The sequence below is a fragment of the Anabas testudineus genome, chromosome 6, assembly GCF_900324465.2.
Source record: "Anabas testudineus chromosome 6, fAnaTes1.2, whole genome shotgun sequence".
NCBI classification, from domain to species: Eukaryota; Metazoa; Chordata; class Actinopteri; order Anabantiformes; family Anabantidae; genus Anabas; species Anabas testudineus.
This window is the reverse complement of record NC_046615.1, coordinates 14,770,275-14,792,186: the sequence shown is the minus strand read 5'-3', so window position 1 is coordinate 14,792,186 and position 21,912 is coordinate 14,770,275. Positions and strand designations below refer to the sequence as shown.

Below are 21,912 nucleotides of genomic sequence, written 5' to 3'. Positions count from 1 at the left end.
GTCATGTTGCTTATACACCTCCAGCTGTGCTTTAATCAAAGAATGTGTGTGGAAATATAATTAGCGCGTTAACATAATGCACATAATAAAGAAGTACAAAGAAGCTGTCTTGATCTCAACATCAAAGAGTGTGTTGGTTCCTTTTCAGGGCATTAGTATCACACAAATCTAATTACTCTGGGTATCAAATTAATGGTTTTTAGTGGATATTTGGAACAAACACAAAGGAATGTCCCAACAGGACTCTGGCCTTCCAATGAAAAACAGCCATGATGAAAAGGGCAGACACGTTAAGCTGGTGAAAAACATACTGATAATGTGTAGCCATCTCCTTGGGACACATCAGGAAGAAATTATTTTTTCTAGCTTCACAGCCCTCCAGTTGCAGTGACACAAACCTGCCCAGTGCAGACAGTCCGCTGACCTTGATATCTAAAATAGCATCCAGTCCATTACTGCGCTTGTGTCCTCTGACTAAGCTCCAAGACTCCACAGGGTGAAGTGCAACATCGAGTTCTTGTGTAGAAAGTCTTGTGAACATCAGTAGTCTGAACACAGCGGCAGTAAAAGCAGCGGTAGCGGTGACGGCGGCAGCAGCAATCCAGCCTAATCCAAATGAATCCGGGTCTCCCAGGTTTGTTCATCCTGGTTGGAGGGTGATGACTGCTCTGCTCTGCTGGGGTGCTTATCTGCTGTCAGTGGTCGGTGGCTGTACAGGCCTCGTGTTATCAGGGCTCAGTCTGCTCAGGGATTAAAGGGCCCATGGAAAGTAAACATAGAACCTGTCCTTTGCTTATCTATCCCAGGAGAGAGTGTATATGTGTGTGTGTGTGTGTGTGTGAGGGAGCAAAAGGAGAGAGAGAAGCTTGTTTCCATGGCAACCTCCTCCTTTAACCCCCCCACCCCTCCCCTCTAGAGGAGAACCCTGGTGGTCTTTGTGTAATGCGATTCCACTAGAATGCACTGTGGATTAGAGCTGCACTGCCTTCGGGCCCTAGGCAGGGCAACAGTGAAGACATTATTACCCAGATCAAATGCTGTAATCACTAGGCACTGGGGGCTTTCACATCCATTGCAGATAAAACCTAGGACTGGCAATACTCAGGTGATTAGGGGATTATTATTCTGCATTTCAGCACGGTGCCAGTCCCTTGCTGTTGGGAAAAAAAAACCCTGATTCTCTGTGTGATGGATGGGGGATGGCAGAAAACAGAATGCCAGCTTAAAGAACCAGCCAGAATTGTGGTGGACTCTGATCAATGCCTGGCAGCATAAAAAAAAAGAAAGAAAGAAAGAAAAATTCACACAGTGGTTTGCATGTGCAAGCCCACATATTGGCATTACAGAGCTCCTTTGATTTTCTGTAGGGTCTTTGAGCCTTGGCACTAAGAATTCAAGCAGAAGTAGAGAATTGGACTATGTTCTTATGTTTAGAGCTGCTGTATAACACTTAGGCCACTCTAGTGTCTTAGTCTGTTTAAATAGAATAGGGCAGCATGGGCTTTTGCATGAGAACCTGCTGAAAGCCTTCCATTGAGAGGTAGATCAGCAGAAGGCGAGACAATGACCCCCTCAGTGTCCAGCAATAGGCACTCAGCAGTACAACCTTTCATCTGCAGATATTCCACTGTTTGATTAAGTGAGGAAGAAAATTCTACTTGAGCATGGAGCTTAAGCTACAAATGTGCACAGGAAGTACACACTTCAGCAATGTGGGAAAGAAAGACTATAGCCTTTAACAAATGAGCCCGTGAGAGCGGAGCATGGCGGCTGGCTCCATGCTGAAAGCATCCGGCCCTGCTTTTATAATCTAACAACAACATCTCTGAAGAGGCAGCCATATAAAGGGCTCACAGCTTCCCGCAGAGTCCTAGAAGAGCCATGCTCTCGAGTGGAAGGCCTGGGCCATTCACCTCATCCTGCCCAAAAGTACTCAACTACCAAAAGACCACTCAAGAGTACTCATGAGCATTGTTTGCATCATATTTGCATCTGAAGTGGCGCTGCATAAAAGAAAAACTGCCTTATTGTATCACTCAGACGGCTGTGCAGCTTCAGCGCTGTCACCATACTGTACATGGATACAACCTTAAGAGAAACATGGGAGCTGACAGTGAACACAGTCACTTACAGTACACTGTGTCTTTGAGGGCAGTAGTTCATCCCTCAAATATTAATGCGAGCCCAGTCATTTTCTGAGTTAAAGCCATTGCCAAAGCTTCCTAGCAATCTCTCTAACAGCACCCAGTATGTCTTCATCTCATGTCTGTGGTTCTCCTGAGACACTTGTCAACTCCTGTCTGGATGCATTTACAGCCATTTACTGATGTCCTTCCATTTACTGTCAAGGAGAGCCAGTGAACATGTCTGTATGTACTGCAGATAAGACACATTTCTGGTTAGACAGGAAAAATGGTGTATTTCCCTGGGCTGTTACCCAACAACAGCTTCAGTTCAGTTTTACTCTCTGTCCCACTGCTGGCTGCAGCACACTATTAATCTGCATCTATAAATCTAAAACAGTACTTTTATATTTTGGGAAATAAGCTTACTTGCTTTCTTGCTGAAATTTTCAGAAGATTGGTAGTAATCTCATGTCTGTATGGTAAATATGAGGCTGCACCTGGCAGCCAGTTAGCTTAGCATAAAGAGCGGACACTGAGTGTAACAAGCATGGCTCTGTATGAAACAAACCAAATCCATCTATTGTCACATCTAAAACTATCCATGCAAAAACAACGTTTTTTAATTTTGTGGCAGGTTGTGCGCCAGATCGTTTCTTAGTAAGAGTAACTTTCTGGAGTCTTGTCATTGTGAGGTTTGCAAGACGACCAGCAGAAAACAAGAATTTACATGCCTGGCCAAAAACACTGGGGTAATAGTTTGGCACATTAATCCCCATAAATCCACAACTGGTGGTTTTAACACTTAGACAGTTGTATGGACAAACAACATATAATGTGTTAATGAGGTGATGTGAAAAAGATTTGTTGCAGTTGAGTAGAGGCCAGCCAGCTTTTTTCGTGTGCTAAGTTAAATAGCTTCTGATGGCGTTTAGGTACAGGCATGAGAGAAGTCTCAGTGTGGTATGGACTCATTTATCTTAACTATTAACTTATTTCCCAAAATGTCAAACTCTTACTTTAAAATGTGCAGCAGGCACCAGCTCTATAGAAATTCAGTCGTGATGGTTTCTTTTAATATAAAAACAGTTTATTGATTTATCAACAACTGTCAACTGTACAATTCTCAGGGATGATGAGACCTGTATGCTACACAATCTAATGTGTTTATGTAGAGACCGTTCCTGGCTATGAGATGACTGAAGTGGAATATTATGAAATACTGAAGAAAAGCAAACAGAGCATACCCAAAATGTCAGATGTGATGATGACTTTGCCTGCCACCTTTATGAGTAACCGTGTAAGTCACAGAGAGTCAAATGAGGAAGGAAATAATTAACTCTTATAGACTGATGACTAAACATTGTTATGTGGAAAAATGAGGATTCATACAACAGTCGAGTCAACTGTTTGAACTCAGGTCACAGCTGCTTCCCCATAAAACTCATCAGTCCTCCCACTGACGGTTATCCATTTTGTTAGTGAAAGCAGCCAGTGTTCAGTGACAGGTCTTCATTTCAAGGTTGAATTTCTGCTGATCGGGGCCAAAGGGTGAAAGTAACTAGAAACCAAGATTTTCTCCTTCTTCCAGTCTGAAAAAAGGCATTTCCAGAATTCTCCACTTTAAAATCCATGGGACTAATGTCTGTGTTACAGCAAATAGTGAAGAAAAAAGCCGTTGTCAGGGAGAAAAAAAAATCCAAATTAGATTTCCGAAAAGGTCATTCTGGACAACGAACATGAAAAAAAGCAGAGGAGGGAAAAAACTGAAATAGAATATCCTCTTACAAAGTCCTAATCTAATTTCCATCCCCAGAGGGGACAGAAAAATCACGGTAGAGAACAAGAAAGAACCATCACAAGTGTAACTGGACACCAAAATATAAATCTATAAAAGGCCTTTTATTACTCCATTATGTACACTTTTCACAGAACCTCCAAGGAGAAGCTCCACAGCGAAGCGCCGCTTCTAGTTGTGTCATGGAACTTTATCTCCACATTAAAAAGGACGAATAAAAAAAGAAATATCCAACAAACAGAAAAAACAGCAAGACATTATTTTCTTCTTAGTGCCTTGGGAAACTGCACTCGCTGTACAAGTGTTAGTTGTATGAGTGAGGAAGGGCAGAGCCGAAAGACACAGTATACAGGGCCACAACAGCACCAACGTCTATTTCAGTCTGGCACTGCCAAACTTCCTTCCCATCCACCCCAGGGCTGCAGGCAACATCCATGCTGTCTGTGTGAGGGAAGGTAGATGGAGGAAGAGTCTACTGTTCCCGAGCATGTACATGCTCCAATCCAAAGCAGTCTGGTCTAGTAGATGACTTCATATACAGTGGCCTTCTTGTCACCAGAGCCTGTCACAATATACTTGTCATCTGTAGAGATGTCACAGCTCAGGACAGATGAGGATTCCTTAGACTGTTAAAAGAAAAGAATACAGGTACTGAGTACTGTAGGAATAAAACATGCTCAGCTATATATCTGAATTTAAGTGGAGAAGATTAGCTGACTACAAGGCAAGATTAGATTGCAATGACATCAAGTTCTGGCCTGATGCCCCTCAAAAAGACTTCTCTGTCAGGTCAATAATACAGGTTCAGTTTTCACTGATAGGAGAGTCCTGTCAGACAGCGGTCGCTCTGCCCTTCCTCTCAGAGACAACTGTGCATACTTTTGGATGGGCTGCAGACAGAGTGTATTGATCTGCATACCTGGAATATGCTGGCGCCATAAGGAGTCCTCCAAGCATTCAACAGATTGTCCTTCCCAGTGCTCACGAACCATTTACCTGTGAAGGAAACAACAGTGCAATCAGGTCTTTCGTGGACTAACAACTTGAACAACAACAACAACAACTAAAGCCCCTCCCTGTGTATAGTCAACTTAATCTGTCCCTCATTTTATATTTGTGTCTGTTCATACCACAGTAGGCAAACTTGAGAGAGAGGACACAGCTCTCGTGTAGGTGGAGCTGATACTTGTCAGGCTTTGAGTGGTGGAGCACCTCCACGTTGCTGCTCTCCATGCCCACAGCAAGCCACTCTCCAGTTGGACAGTAGCCCAAAGAGAAGATCTGGAAGTGGGACACATTAATATTTATTGACAGCTAAAGAAAACCACCCTCCAATTCACATCTGTTTGTGTATGTTAGCCATGTCTTCTGTGTTTTACCTGTGAAGTGAAGTCATGCTGCTGCAGCTGCCGGCCCTCCCTTAAATCCCAGGAGCGAACAGTGTTGTCAAGACCGCCTGTCCACAGCTTAGTGCCATCATGGGATATGTCAATACAGCTAGCACCATCCGTATGACCCTGGAACTGCCTGCAATCAAAGTCAAAAGGCATAAAAAACAATTATGGACATCCCCTTTTAAAATTACTCACATAACAGCAATTCTGTTTCGGGGCCAAAGCCACACACAATGTGAGTTAGTGTTTTCTTCCAACCTAACAAGAGTCTGGTTGTGCAGATCCCAAACGGCAATGTTTCCATCACTGCAGCAGGAGAAGCAGACTTTGGCGTCAGGGCTGATGGCCAAGGCGTAGCATGCTGGGGCTGAGGAGGTGAGCTCAGCCTTGATGCGGGGTGTCTGAGAGGCCAGATCCCAGATGGTCAATGTGCTGGCCTCGCCTCCAACAATCAATGTGCGGCCATCAGGCAGCAGCTTACAGGAGCGGATGTAGTTATCCCTGTTCTGTTGCACAGAGGACAAAGCAAATCAATACATGTTCAGGGCAGTCAAGCTACAGAGAGATTTAGGAACAAGTCAGTGGGAAAGAGGATGAAAATCCTTCCATCACAGTGAATCTATGGTGTATTCTTACACCTAGTCTGAAGTGAACTAACACATTTTTTGTTTGTTGCATTTACACAATAATTCAGTAAGTTTAACTTTTTAAGTGTGATTTATCTAAAATGTGTTTATCATTTTCTTCCTCAGCTGTAGCCAAAATTCTCCTCTATTTCCACCCACACACTGAGTAAAAGTATCAGCTGCATGTGTGTTCCAGTGCATTTGCTGTCAAACTGTCTGTGGGATGTGTGCCTGTTGTGATCCTCATGTATAACAATGGCTTATCCATTGTTAATGGAATGACATGGTGTGTAAACAGTATTGTTTTTTACCATTTGAAACAGCTGCACAAAAGGAACTAACTGTGAAAATGTCGAGAGGAGTGAAATGTGAATCAGCAGCGTTCTCACCAGACAGTCCAGCTGGGACACAGGACTCTTGCTGCCGGGTTGGCTAATGTCCCAGATTTTGACACAGCCTTTGCCACCAGTGTAGATATGGCGTGTGGGGTTGCTAACGGTAACAGCACACACCACCTCGCCGTGGTTGAGTGTGTTGATCTGACGGGCGTGGCGTGGAATACCAGGACCCATCAGAGCATCAGGTGGGAAGGGCACAGGCTGCATCTGACCATCTGCGCTGACATGGAAGGAGTACGCGCTGGTGGAAACGATGGAGCCGCGTTAGTGTTTTACATCAGTACCGTTTTAAAAAATGTATGAAACATATTTGTTGAGACACTTACGGTTTTCCACCAGAAATGGATGAGAGGCTGGCTGGAAGGCCGGGGGCTCTCATGTGTGTGTGAGGATCAAACCCCTGAAAGATGACAAGATTTGAATAACAGATCTGTTACTGACCAAATCCACATGGCACTCGGACTATGTACAGGGCTTACTGGTGGTCCCAAATATAGCTGAATAAAAAGGGCAGGAAAGGGTGTTACCATGGGGGAACGTCCATAGGCTGCAGCTGCTGCAGCGCTCATCTGAGGGGGGATGTGCAGACCAGCATACACACCAGGACTAGTCAGACCTCCATTCATTTCATGATGGCCCATCATGGCAAAGGGAGTAGGGTAAGACCCTGCGATGGACAGAGGAGTACGCAAAGCTGGGGCTGCTATAGACAGAGACAGGAGCAGGATATTAGTATGTGACATAACCGTACATAGGGAAAGGATGGAAAGAGATTATCTCAGTTGCTAGAGAGGAAAGGGAATGGTACCAACCAAGAGCCTCTATGCCTGGCGGTTTGTTCAAGATGGGTCTGAGCCCGGGAGTAGAGCTGGTGCCAGGGGTGGGGGCATCGTTGCGAGGGGTGGGGGTGTTGGACTTGAGGCCAGGCGTGGAGGATTTGTCATTCTGTCAAGGGAATGAGAGAGCGAGCACATTCACAACCCTGGAAACCAGGCAGTGTGCAGACTGACAATTTGAGAACAAACTGAACTTAATCCAATCTAATTCTGACAACCCTCATAGTCCTGCAGAGCCATAAACTGCTATTTATTCTAAAACCTATTATGGCCACAATGGAGATGGGGCCGTTTTTATCCCCTTACTGCTTTGGCTTTAATCTTTTAGTGAGGCAGAGGGAGAAAAATCCTGGAATAGTTAAATACATTGAGCTATTAACAGAGAAGACCTGACTGATCCTGATGCAGGACAATATTATCCCTGACGTTTAGTCATGCACTTAAAGCACCGACAGCCATTCCTAATCCACTGCAGAAAATGTCCTAGATTTATTTGCACATATCCCTTTACTCTCTGGCAATTCTCATTTAAAGCCCTTTCTGTCCTAGTTTGTTGGTAACTCTCGCGGTGTCTTACATGACTGAGCTCCTTGGCCTTGGAGGATGGGGTGCTTCCAGAGGATGCAACGGATGCAGGGCTGTTGGGTGTATCCTTCTTTGGAGGGTGGGGCTTATCAATGCCGTTTTCAGGTGGCGAGTGAGCTGGGCTTGCCCGCGGAGTGGCAGGGTCCTGGAGAAACATTGCAATGTGTTTAATTTATGTAACAACTTCAACTCAGGTGTCACTAAACTGAAATCTGCAATTTACAATTATACTGCTCACCTCATTGGACACATCTACCACCAGGTCATCACTTTTCTCTCCATCACTGTCCTGTAAATATATTTGTCACCTTAACAAACCGTTTTTTTAATGAATCCTTACATAATCCTTGAACAAATACAAAGGAGGAAATAAAGAATAGCTTGAAATCTTGGCAGGTGAAAAAAAGGAGCCACAAAGTAAATAGGCCTATAAGCTAAAATGTGCAAACTTTTTCTTTGATGTCTTACATATCTGCTCATGCTGTCCTTCTCCACTTTACGTTTCTTTGAGTCCAAACTGTAGTCAGAGGAGCTGCGGTGCTTCTCACTGGCTGTGCGTAAGCTTTCTGATGGTGATATAGAGTTATTCTGAAAAGAGAAACACACTTTATTACCATTTTGTCTTCCATCATAAGACAGAGCAGTGAGTCATTCGTCCATTACACTTTCACAGAGAACGCACTGTGCCAATGCAAACACTAAAAATGCCTCATTCACACACTCTTAAAATGCAGCTGTAAGCCAGCTCCAAACAGTACCCTGACACCAAGCAAGCCCAATCTCACACACAAGCCTGTCCCTGGCCACACAACAGAATGGGCTGTTATCTGAACTGAAAGGAGGCGGGCTTGTTTTCTGAGCTGGGCTCCCTCCTCCTCATAACTGGACAACAAACAGCCTCACAGGGACAGGAGCAGTGTGTTGTGGCTGAACAGAGGGCCATTTCTCCAGAGTCAGTCAGGCTAAGCGTGAGAGGGAGAGAGAGAGAGAGAGAGGGGGAGAACAGAGAGAGTGAGCGAGGGGGAGAGGAACTGTATGTTGTGGGCACTGGGCATCGATCGCTGCAGCGTGCTTGGGCACCATGTCAGCTCAGGCTTTGGGCTCTGACAAAGAAAGAGAATCTATATCCTGCCAGTGGGCACGGCAGCGTGGGACTGACTGGTGCTTCTTCATGGAGCCTGCCTGCCCACACAAGCTGGGACAGCTCACTCCAAACGCCAACAGAATGGGAGGAACTAGGCAGATGTCCAGCAGCTTTCACAGGAGTTTGCCATTCGCCTGTAAACTGCCAAGTTCTCCTGATTCTCTCTGTCCCTTCCTCCGAGGACCAAAGCAACAACATGGACCAAGTCAGTAGGGAAGTGAACAATGGCTGACGGACTAGCAGTCTGGGCAAAGGGCCACTGTCTGCATAATGGCTGACCTTTAAAGAGATGCTTAGCGTGACTCATTAACCAAAGTCACCACTGTACTATCAGATGACCTGGGACAAGAGCACAGAAACAAAACAGGCCTGTTAATCGCCCCAGGAGTTCCATTTCTTCAGACATGACTGCACCCATTCAGCTGGCCCAACCTACAGAAACACAATCTTACAGGCCCATCACAAGCCATCAGAGATCGCAGCCATTTCAAATAAAATGCTTTAGCGGGCCCAGCCAGAAGGGGTGGAGAGAAAGAAAACAAAACAATTCTCAATTTTTGTTCATAAATATTCATCACATGCCAAGAAGAAGAAACAGTGAGCTGGTGAACAAGGGAGACAGTAGAGGGGATCAAATAAATCCTTTAAGAAGGGGAAGTCCAAGTCTGTCTTTAATTGTGATGAAATTACAAGGCTTCTAATCTCTCAAGCATGATACCAGTCATTTCCCTTCTGGATTAAACACACAGGACTTATATTCCAAACCTCATTTCCAATTAATCATTTTATTGAAAGCAGATTACAACAGTGCATGAAACCAGCGGTAGCATGCGGCTGGCCAATGTTTTTACTTGACATTTGCAGTGGAGATGAAAATGTGATGAATTATAAAATCAACAAGCCCTCAAATCAAAGCTGTGGTGGGTTTGGACACTCACCGTGTTCTCTGTTTCGCAGATGCAACAATGGCGGCCGAGGTGGTGATGAAACCAAGTGGAGCAGAGAGAAGAGCAAGTCAGTTAGCATATCATAACAGATGCTTCTGGCTAAACGTGTGAGAATCAAATGCACGGCACAAGGCCCCTCTTAGCACCGTGTGCTGGAGCTGTTGAGTAGCTTATGCAGTCATGGGCTGGGAATGTACCAGCTCATTACCCAGACACAATGTGAACAGACAGGATGTGCTCCTCACCTAAGGGCCCTATCATTCTGCTCTAACCTTAGAAGATTTCCACACTAAATAGGATTTCCCCTGTTTAATATCTATGTAAGTTGTAAGTTTAGATTTTTCTATATAAACTGGTTAAGTGGCTAACAGCTAACTGGACACCGATATGTCAGGTGTGAGGTTAATTCCTCACCTCTGTGTTCGAGGTCATGGTGGTTCTTCTCATCCTTCACTGGGAGGTGGGCTTGGCTGCTCAGGGCACCAAGGGCCAGCAGGCCTGATCCAGAGCCTGTCACTGTGGGGATGCCAGGCGGCTGCAAGCCTGAGGGGTGAGGTGGCAGCTGGACTGCAGGCCCGTGTGCAGCATGGGAGAGGTGCTGCGCCTGGAGCTGCTGCTGCTGTAAGTAGACAGGGCGATAGACAGACACCGAGTGGGTCGGAGGGAAAACGCAAGGAGAAACCACACACTAAACATGAGGCTGGTCGGTTAAACCCTAGATGATATTAGCACATTCACACATCTATTACTGTCAGGATCAGACTGCAATCCCCCTCCGTGCTATTTCCATACCAGGACACAGTGGCATAAGCCCTAGAGCTGTGCTGAGGATAGTAAAAGTTATGAGTAATGATCAACTGCTCAACACGTATAACACGAGACGCAGAGCTCAAGACACTCAATCACACAGCGTTAGTAGCCCACGATGAATTGAAAAAATAGAAATATTTTTTCAATGTATATTAATAACAAAGAGCAACACAAAGTCTGAGTCAACCACCACTTAACACAGAGGAAATCACTGCACTTCAGGTAAACTAGCAGATTTCACAGCGCAGCACCAGAGCACTCATATGCCATCAGTGAGTTGAGCAATCCTCTTAAGGAACATGAAGCTGTGTAGGAATCTGTCAGCCTGTGGGCTAAACAACTACCTGCTTTTTAAACACTTGAAAAACACAACCAGCCTCTATTTACTCCTCTCATATTCGCGTTGCTGGATTAGGAGAACATGAATCATTTGCACACCCAAACTTTTAAGAGACAGAGTGAACGCTAAGTGCTCGAAGCTGGCACTCCTTCCCTCTCACTCTGAATGTTTGAGTGTGTGTTTGTGTGTCTGGAAAGCTGCTCCGGGAGCCAGGGCCAGGGGTCCCATGCTGGCACTCAGTCAACCCTCCAATATTCACCATCAATATTTGAAAGGCACAGGGAAATGGATGGGAGTTAAAAGGCACTCAGCATGGAAGTAAGCAGTTTAAAGCAAGGTTAAATAATACTTAGCTGAGACACCAATAAAAACATCAGCAATTTATTACCCATCTACGAACCAGATGAATAATTCAGCTGCTGTTACAGCATGCACCTCCTTTCTTTTACAAGACTGACTTTAATCAGTGACCATTTATGGCCATGTCTGCACTATTAGGGACTGTGTAATGACTGGTGAGGTGGTACAATACACAGCACAATCTAATGAACCCGCCTAATACATTAACTCAGTAGGAAGGTTTCAAATTTTGATATCGAGTCACAGGTCTCACAAAGAGCACATACCACAAAAATGTCTACTTGAAAATCAAATCTAGAAGGTTTTTCTAATTGCTTCTGGCAGAACATCATCTACCCTGGAGGTGGACTAGAATATAGTGAGGATTTTAACTTGCAACCTTGTTCTCTGCTCAAGGGGGCAGATGTCAATCCAATTACAAAATGTACCCAGGACACCCACAGAGAGAGACAGAGAGGAGAGCAAGAGAGAGAGTGAGTGTGTTATAATATTGCGTCCATGAGGGAAATTAAGGAGCCAGTTCAATGGCAGGGGAGAGCCATCCTTGCTCATTGTGTTTAATGAGGCACTGATGGGTAATATGCATGGTTGATCAGCAAGAGCCCTCATTAGAGGGCCATAAATGAAGACAATAATAAATAAAGAAAGGCGTCTGGCCTATTTCCTCTAATTTAATATTCTAAGATAAAGACCTACTCTTTTACCCTTTTGTCAGACTGAGTGTATCTACATAAAAAGCACACACACAGGCAAAATTGAGCAAATGTATTATAGTATTCTCTAGTGTACCAACTAAACTAACTACAGTGAAACGCATAGCCAGAAAAGTGCCCTGCAACATGCACAACACCAGGGAACAGATAGATATTTGTGGATGCCACTGACCATGAGAGCAGGGTATGCAGCTTGCTGCTGCTGAAAAAGAGGACAGAAAACAGTCAGGGCTACAGTCCCTCCTATTGCTTATTTTTATTATTATAGCATTTACTGCAAAAAGGTCTATTTTACTTGTTTAGCTCGCTTTTAAAACAAAAACACCATGCAGGTCTAACCAAGCGAACTACTAGGAGAAAGGTGGCTTTACCAATTCTTGGTTGACAGGAAGCACCGGCAGGCAGGTTCATCTCAACACAAGCAGCTGCCCTAGTTGCATCCTATTAATGGCCCTCAGTGCCATCAATAAGGCATGGAGCAGGCTCCTGGATGCCGGCTGTCTGCCTGGCACGCTCTTTCACCCCACCTTGCTCTACAATATGCATGAGGATTTTGGCTTGCCTACAGAGCTTCTCCTCGATTAATAAGTAATAGAAAGGTATGCGTAAAACATACAGTAGCTACATTTCCACCCCCTCTGACATGAGCAATGAGCGTCACTTGGGCCGAGGCCGAACCGTTTCAGAAAACCGCCTGGCTGCCAAATAGGTTCTCTATACTAAAATCATGAATGGGCTTGAAAAGAGTCAATATTTTCTAAATGTAGTTTTTCATTGATATTAAAGTTAAATTATAGACATAGACATGAGGCCAACAGACACACAGTTAAACGACAAATCATGTATTCTTGTTTTATACAGTACTTAGAGTAAAAATAAAACACGAAGTAAAGTGCCGCAAATCAAATTTGCTTTTCTTAGGAACAACTGCTGCTTGCAGCTGCTCTGCTTTGGTGAAAGTATAATAAAGTATCCACTTTAGTCCGGCAGATAAAAAAACAAGCAGCTCTCCATTACCTCAAGACACCTACTCAGACATTTCTAGGGTGCAATTATCCTGAAACACAAGGTCACCTAGGGGGCATTAATTGAGTTCCAATATGCGCCTCCAGTCATCAAATCGGCCTTTTAGGCATGCTAAAGATTCAACTGTAGTAAGATCCCTGAGAGCTGGAGCTTTGTGTCTCTGTATTGGGTGAAACCAATCACTTCTGTTTTATAAGGGCAGAGTGAGTACAGCTGATCAGTGAGGAGCAGATGGTGTTTTGAAGCAGTGATGAACACCATACATTACAGCTCAGTGCTGTCGTGTGCAAAGACAACTGTGCAGTCGCGCTGTGATGGCTGACTGCTGTGTGTACCGTTTCAGCTAGCTTGCAGTGCTGGGTGTGTTCTGCTCACCCGCAGCCTCCTAATTCCCACAGCTATTCAGGTCAGCAGTGAGGGATGAGGCTCCTCGTTAAAACCTTAGCCAATTAAAGCAATACATGCTGCAAAGGAGATCTCAAGAGCTCTCAGGCTCGCATTTATAAACACACAACAAGGCAGTGAAGGTGCCACTGTGACCAAAGCCGGAGCAATAGAGCAGCTCTGGAGAGCTATGCTTGTGTATGTATTTGAAATTTATTGGTAGAATCCTAAATTGGAAAACACAATTAACACATTTGATTCATGAAGAGGCAAATCTGCACTAAAACTCCAGTTGGTTGTGCGTTACCTTAAATCAATAGCCCAGACTACTCGGTACACCAAAGAAACAAAAACCAAAAAAACAAAGAAATAAATGATTTACAGCTAATGAACATCCTATGTGCAGGTTTGCCCCTAGCCAAGGTCAAATAAAGGAATAAAAGGGGGTATACACACTGTGAGAGGCAGATTGGGAAGTCCACGTACCCCGATGATGGCATTCAGCTCAGTCATAGTCACCTGCTTTGCCCTCTCCACTGCCTGAGCAACCTGCTGTTGGTGCTGTTGGAAGATGATGAAAAAAGATGATTGGGACACGCAAACATCTATCACACACCCACACTCACTTATCTGTGATTTTCACACTTAATTTTCATGGCATACTGCTGCAAAGGGTAAATGCCACAGACAATTACTCCAAATTGCTTAACCTGAATATTTTATGAAGTAGTATCTTTAGAAATCAGGCAACCATAAGTGACTTTAGTATTTTAGTACTAAACTGTGACACTGTTTGAGAGATGCATTGAAAACTCACCTCTTGTGACAGGAAAGGCATAATTTGAGCTAAAATTGCGTTGAGCCGCTTGGCAATCTCTGTCTGGAAAACAAAAGAGGAGCAAAATGAGATGGTAAAGTATGAAACAGACAGTGACTTCATATAACCCCGCCTTTAATGTTTACACCGATTAAGTCAATTACTGCAGCAATCAGAACTGCTTGACTCAACATCCTCTAAACAGCATGATATTGACATTTGAAATATTTAAAACATTAGGAGAGCCCAGGGGGATGGAGCACAGCTGTGCTGAGAGTGCACTCCATGCTAAACGGATATGAGCAGGCAGAGTGCTGCTGTGTTGAGAGGATCCTCTCTCACTCTGCCCTCCTTCCCCTCATCTGCAACTACGCTGTCCTGCAGTTAACCTCAGAGTTAAACCACACAACCACACCCTAGGAAGTGAGGCCCACTAACCAGACTGCACTGTTTACTTACATGTGAGGGTGTAGGCAATTTACCGTAAGGGCTATAACTGCAGAATGAGCAAAGACTACAAACCATAATGACCTTGAGGGTAACACACCTCAAATCTATGATCAATACCATTAGAAGACCAGCCTGTAGACGTTAAGAATGCAGTGCTAGAGCTCTGGCTTTAAAAGACTTAAGGCCAGGCCATTTCTTACTGCAATCAGCTTCCCAGCCCAACATCCTCCCAACCTCCCATCCATCCTAAGAGCCCTGCCTCCATTCTTCAGCTTGTCTACCAACTGCCATGGCAACGGCTGCAGCCCTATCTTGCTGGGATCATTATGCAAATGGCACCTCTGCTTGACCGTAACAGGCTTTAAAATCATATTACGTGCTTGGAGGCAGGTTATTAAATTGAATTTTCAGCCTGTCGATCACATGAACGTAGCAAATGAATGGTGGCTAAAAAGAAGGAATGGGAGGAGGGGAGCAGGCGAGGTGGGATCCAACCCCTCCCCTGTAAAAACACTGCACAGCTGACTTGCTCTGCCTCCTTCTTCTCCCAGGGATGGAAGATGAGACTCTCAGGTTCAAGCTCTGCACAGGGAGCAGAAAAATAACAGTGCCAAAGCTACATCATCTATGGAATTTATGAGCTGCAGTTCAACCCAGGGCCACTGCGGAACACAAACATCACAGGGATTTTCTCCAATTTTTCATTTGGAGCAGCACACACAATGTACTTTGCAGACCGCCAGCTTATTTATTACACATGGCAGAAATGCCAGGCAGTTTTGGCAGCCAGACATATTACCTCTGAGCAGAGCCAGAGAGATTGGAGAGTAATGTCCAACAGAACGAGACCTGCTGACCCAAGCTGCAACATGGACAGCCACTTAGCCGGGAAAGCCAGCAGGAAAAACAACAAGCCGAAGATGAAATATCAGATGAAACAAAGTATAGCCTGGGATCAGAGGCAATAATGTGAAACAAAAATGTAGTAGCATGTGTTGCAGAAAGTACAATAGTCCATAAGATAACACTGGCTACATCTTGATTGCTCTCTACAGACAAGAAAGATGTTGAACTCCAGTCTCCGCTGATACACAATGAATGTGACCTATCATCAATAAAGCAATAAAAGGTCAGGTAAAGGTTTTCTGGGAATTAGTATTAATGCTTTGCAGTAGGTGCTCTAGCAAGAAGTCAAGAGAGGCCCCAGAAATGGTTGAAAAGCTACAGAGCCTGTATAATCCATGTTTGTTGAGATAAGCCATGTCAATAGCAGTCAAACATTTGACAGGATTTGTGAAAAGGCCTTGAGCGCACAGTCCATTCCTCTGAAGCTTTGTGTCATGGTGACAGCTGGCTGGGAGAGGTCAGGAGGTGGCTGATCCACTGTGCCCTAAACAACTGGCAGCCTCTGCACTCTCACAGCACAACATGCAAATACATGGAAAAGGCACCAACTCAGCTCACCACTGCTGTCAAAAATAGATACACTGCAGTACCGGGAGGACTTTTCTTTTTTTATTTTTGTTCTGCTGGCAGATAAAAATGGGGCTGTTGTCACTTTAAGTAGATGACAGCTTGGCCCTTGAGAGGCCAGCTTTGTGCTGCTGCTACACAATTACAGGTACTCGGACCTGTGTAGCACCACTTTAAGAGCACTCTCAGCCTGGCTTGTCAATGGTGTGCAGAAAGGTATCCGCCTGTTGCTATCAGCAGCGGGAAAATGGAGTCGAGACACTGATGAGTATTAAATACATTGAGGGAAAACAACTGGTGGCTCTGGTCACATGAATCATCTATAAACAGTACTTGACTAGTCAGATTTAGAGAGCCTCCAATTTGTCTAAGATGACTGTATCACCTGTTTCTGATTTTTCTAGTAGGAAGAAAATTAGACTAGTATTTCGAAAGTGGCTCATTTAAGCCAGAAAGTGACGCATGTTTCCACTAAACTGAAATGTTACAAAAAACCTCAAAGCCTTTGTTAATGTCAAGCAAGTCAAGAATAACTTTCTAATTGGCATTTGCAATTATCGGTATTGATCTGAGTCAGACCAAAAGTCTGACGGAATGGATGCATGTGTCAGTCAGGTGATATCCTGGGCCAAATAATGATTATGATCTTAAAGCAATAATTCTATCAAAAACTGCATAATGGCATAACAATTTTATGCCACATGTTGTTTATTATGTCTTGAACTACTTGAAATATTTCAACGTTCTGTTTATATAAGTGGAGGTGACACCCAACAGTCCACACCCTGTAATTATTACACTCTAGTCCAGCCACATATGACAGACTAGGGACAGAGGGCTATTGATGGTTTGGATAGCCTGAGTTTGTCTCACCACTTTTCTCTGCATAGCTCTTGTGTATGAATGCTGCAGACAGTCCCCTAGCTCACCAAGTTTCCTTTGGCCCTGTGCATAGCAGATATATTGCTACTTAGCAAATCATTACCACAGCCATCGGTCTCATGTCTGTGCTACGACTACTCCAGGTAGCAGCCAAAACTGACAGAGCTTCACCTACACCCAAGCTCCAAACGCCATGCAGCTCTTGGAAACAAGCACCAGATGATGATAATTACTGGCTGACATCACGCAGCAAAAATTAGCAGTTTGCATCTACATACTGTCACGTCTGACAGAGATGGATCAGAAAACTGCCACATCAGTCCATCTGAGCTGTGCTGGTGTTCTGAAATCTGAATTATGTCCCAGCACAGTAATGAAAAAGGACGAGTTGGAAGAATGGATTTCCTCACTGTGGAATAAATCTCCTGGCAGGAAAATAATATGCCTATGTGCATCCAATAATCCATCCCAAGCCTGCCTGTTAACCACTCCCCATCTTTCCTTCTCCCCTGTCAGAGCAGTAAGCTGGGGGAGCTGCATGGACAGGGCCCACACTGTTTGCTCACAAACATGCCGTTCAGCAGGTTAGGGCCCCAGTGATGAATTATTCAAGCACTTCCATCAGCTTTGTTGAGGTTCCTGATAAAAGTCAGGCGCTAAAATGGATCAGTCGATTAACCTGTTTACACAGAGCTGGGCTGTTGCCCCTCCCCCAGCTCTATTCTCCAACTTGTCTCCGGCTCCCATCCCCCTCCACTTTCCTCTGGTTTAGCGATAAGTGCCTGACAGAAGCTATCAGAGCGGCTCGAGCCCTGACAGACATGTGGCAGTGTGACACATGGCCCAGACACTGATGGATCAGCCTACCACACCATCCACCATGCCTCCAACGTGGTCATTAAACAAGCTAGATTGTTGCAAGAGAGGGGGCAGCCTCACTGGTTTAAGAGCAGCATGCATGAAAATCTCGGGATTACTCATTCATACAATCTTTATCTCTCCAAGCATTAGTGTGATTGATCTGTGGAGCAATACGAGATAGGATGTTCTGATAAAGATAAGGGCACAACAAAGGACTAAAGGACTTTTGCCCCTCTCATGTAATTACTGTTCACCATCAAAAGAAATACTGACCAGCAACTGAATCAGCAACTCTTCTCTTTTAATCATTAAGTCAAAGGCTGAGCCTTCCAAAGTCTACCTTTAATCTTATCAAATCCACACCACTCACACATTTAAAAAAAAAAGGTCACAGACATTGTACAAGCGGTGATACAAGTCTGAAGTTGTACTCCCTTGTTTTTGTGCAATAGATCCATCTGTTTACAGCCTATTACTGATGCTCAGTTCACAGCTCCTCCTGGGTCTGACATCCCCTGACACTGTGGAAAACCACTGAGCTGAACAATATGAAGGACACGATGGTACCTACCTGTTTGTGCATCTCGATGTTCAGCCCATAGGACATCTCGTAATACTGAAATGAAAGCAAGGATTTGTGATTAATAGAGTTGATAAGGTTGCATTTACAAAGAAGGTGCTACTTATTCCTATACTATAAGAAAAATTAATTCTTATAAAAACTAAAGCTGGTTTTGTGTGTTAACTCATGATTATAATATAACAAACCTCCTTTACATAGCCACAAATCAGTATTTTTAATTGATAAATGTAATAAAATGTAAAATGTGTTCTTTGAGCAGCTGGAAGTGAATATTGCCAATAAATCAATATGTTTTGTTTATAGTATGGGCACAGAGAAGAAAGGGTTAGATTTATTGATCACCATCGTAAGCCCTCAGATCTTAGCGTAATGCAATTGCTCAACACTCTTGATATTTCAAGCCAGGTCAGTCTGTCTGGCTGAAATGTAATTCGTGGAGCCCACAAGTGGCAGCCAGGGCAGAAATGGCTTTCCAGTCAGCGTCTATTTGATGAGGCCAATGCATTATTCAGTCCATTAGCTTCTTTGAAAATTACTCTCAAACAAGAGAGCCATTCTGTCTGAGATCAGAGCCCTACACCCATAGCGTAACGTGATATGCAGTGCTGGCTGTGGGATACTTCCCTACATGTTTACCTAACCTCCTCCTTGTCAGGCTGACATGTTGTTTTCCTGTGAAAAGAATGTTTAACTTAAGCCTGCGTGTATTGGTTTAAGTCATCCGCTGTGTTTACCTGAGTACACTGCAACAGAAGAACCTTCTGATTGCATCATGTCTGAACTAAATTTCTGCGTCATAGGCACACCTATGTTTTTCTAAAACATTGCTAAATTAAAGGCTAATAATTAAGATTGACACGGGAGCTAAGGTTGAATTATTGCAAAATAAACTACAGCACGTTCCCTATCCTCCATTTTGTTTGCTGTGGTGCATTTTCCCACACAGTGCTCTGGCTGGCCCTCCGCTGTCGGCTCACACCTAATTCATGGCCATGCATATGTCTGAGTGTGGAGTCTCCTAGGAGAATAATCAGATCAGCACACACAGAGGGCAACGCTGCAGTCGACCCTTGGAGATCAGGGGCGCACTATAATGGAGCCTCAGCCCACAGCTGCCTGTCTGTCAGAAAGGGCTCCTCCGTGTAACAACCAGCTACATCAAACCCCCCGGGGGCTTTCACAGGCCTGTACCTGACACTCAACCCACCCTAACCACCACACAGGTGATCACAATAGCCTGTCTCGCTCCACCCCAACTCAATCTCCAACAAGCCTTGCAACTCTGAACCATAATTGCTCCCTATTGTAACATAATCTTACCATGACATAGTGGCGCTGCATCTCTGTCTTCTCATTGGCCAGTTTGTCATACTCCACCTTAAGACTAAAATAGAAGACAAGGTGTCAATTTCAGGCATCTCTATCGCTTCAATAACTCAGTCACACTTAACCACTTGACAGTGGTGTATGGAGAATATTAAAAAAACACTGCTTTCTGTTTTCATTCTTGCAAAGATCAACACCCAAATATTAGCTGTAACCTTTACTATTCATCCGAGAGTAAATGTTGACTTTGTCACACTCCGTGACATACTCTGTAATCATTACCTGTGATACTGGGCTTGCAGGAACTGAAATTCGTCTTTAATCCTGTCACAAGACTCGGCGACGGTAAATTTGAAGCCGGGCTGGCCGGGCTGGTGTGGAGCCTGAAAGAAGGTTTTAAAGAAATCACATCAGTCCTGTCACAGCACAGCAGAAAGTTTTCTTCATCATTTTCTGCATTGTGTCCCGTGGTTCTGATGGGAGCTGGAGAGCTCTCACATTATACTACTTTCAAGATAATATCTCCTCTGCAGTAAATAAGACATTACCAGACCAAAGAGGTGGATCTACTTCACACCTCCAGAAGCTAATAACACTACACAAATAGGCTCTCACACTGAAAATGAAATCCAATTTCAAAAATGATTTAAAATCACCACATGTCCTCATAGTCAGCAGTCATACATTAGTGCATGGCTGAGTAAATATCTCCAGGCATGCAAACCATCTGCATCCATTTACCCTTAAGTGCATATTCTGATGTACCATAGATGCATTGTAATAGCCTATAACGATAGAGAAGCTTGATGAGCTGCATTAAGGCTGGAAAAAACGCTTGGCAAGGCAGATTTCAGAGGGAAGCAGCACAATAAAGAACCATGTCAACATCTGTGTTGTCAGACTAACACGTAAGCTGCACTAACTATAGTAAGGAAGCGCTTCTTACCGGATGTCGGCCTTGTGGATACATCTTGAAACGTATCCTTTGTTTATCTCTCCAGTGTACAGGTCCTTTAGCAAAATGGTTGAAATTCACTCACAGCCACACCAGTCTCAGCGGACAGGGTGGAGGGTGGGGGGGGGGGGGTGGGGGAGGTCGTGAAAAGCCTGTGTTGAAAAATGACGGGGTTTTTAATCTATAGAAAAAACTAAATCACACACACACACACACACACACACACACCACAATACAGCTCACGTTGTTCCATAATTAAGTAGTCAGAACAGCAAACTAGTCCCAGTGACTGCAGGTAGCTCTACTGCTGCGCTCCTGTCTTCTTGATGACCTTATGTGGTCAGACACATGCACAAACAGAAAAGAAAATCACACATTTCTCATTTTAACTAGATGCAAACACAGCACAGTTCAGACGAGGAGGCTACTTTTCGCTGCAACGTTCAGGTGTTCGCATCGCGACTGCACTTGTTTGTGAACCGATCCGGACTGATGTTCGCCAAATCACTACAAGCCCGCTCCAGGACTTCTACAGACAGGCCACAGCCGACCGCAGCTGGCGTCCACCTACTGTTTGAGTCCGCGGAGAAGCGACAGGAGCGGAGCGCTGCTGAGCGTCCGCCCCAAAAAAACCCTGAAACACAGACCAGCCCCGCTGAACACATACCTGTGCGTGCGCCCTGCACGTCCGTCCAAGTTTTGTTCCTGGAGAAGAACAGAGCGAGCTATAATTCATGCGTTTAATCCCTCCAAATGTAAGAGTGGCGGACGCAGATCTCGACAAGCATCCCCCCCTCTCTTTCTCTGTCTCTTCTCTCCGGAGCGCACCCAGCCAGACTGGGGGAGCAGTTAGAAGAGGCTCGATGAAACTACTTTATTCTCAGTCGCGAACCTCCGAGGAATATGCGCCTTTTTTTTGTGTGTGTGGCTGGTTAATCCCCAAAAAGAAAAAAAAAAATATGTATAGTGTTTCCAGAAATCTGCCTTCCGACTCGAAGTGGCTGGAGATTCTTTAAAAGCGTAACATGGTACTCTCCACAATCTCGCATTTCCCCCAGTTGTCCAGCTCACCCTGGTTGCC

General features: G+C 44.5%; 1 protein-coding gene across 9 annotated transcripts; it reads right to left on the bottom strand.

The window, feature by feature from the left end:
• Positions 1-927: 927 nt before the first annotated feature.
• On the bottom strand, positions 928-20,958 carry tle3a (TLE family member 3, transcriptional corepressor a). 9 transcript variants are annotated; one of them, XM_026365081.1, is made up of 21 exons: positions 20,823-20,958; positions 20,159-20,259; positions 19,871-19,934; positions 18,539-18,583; positions 14,302-14,364; positions 13,941-14,045; positions 12,247-12,276; positions 10,266-10,470; positions 9,843-9,850; positions 8,229-8,348; positions 7,999-8,049; positions 7,753-7,905; positions 7,152-7,284; positions 6,867-7,039; positions 6,666-6,739; positions 6,331-6,580; positions 5,574-5,821; positions 5,301-5,448; positions 5,052-5,202; positions 4,841-4,917; positions 928-4,547 (listed from the first exon to the last, which is right to left on the bottom strand). In XM_026365081.1, the coding sequence occupies exons 1-21, from the start codon at positions 20,844-20,846 to the stop codon at positions 4,440-4,442; spliced, it is 2,331 nt and encodes a 776-aa protein (XP_026220866.1). In that variant the 5' UTR covers positions 20,847-20,958; the 3' UTR covers positions 928-4,439. The 9 variants fall into 9 exon arrangements, with proteins under 9 accessions (XP_026220866.1, XP_026220868.1, XP_026220869.1 ...); XM_026365083.1 differs by having other exon boundaries at positions 6,867-7,042; positions 13,971-14,045; XM_026365084.1 differs by having other exon boundaries at positions 6,867-7,042; positions 12,247-12,273; positions 13,971-14,045.
• Positions 20,959-21,912: the final 954 nt, after the last annotated feature.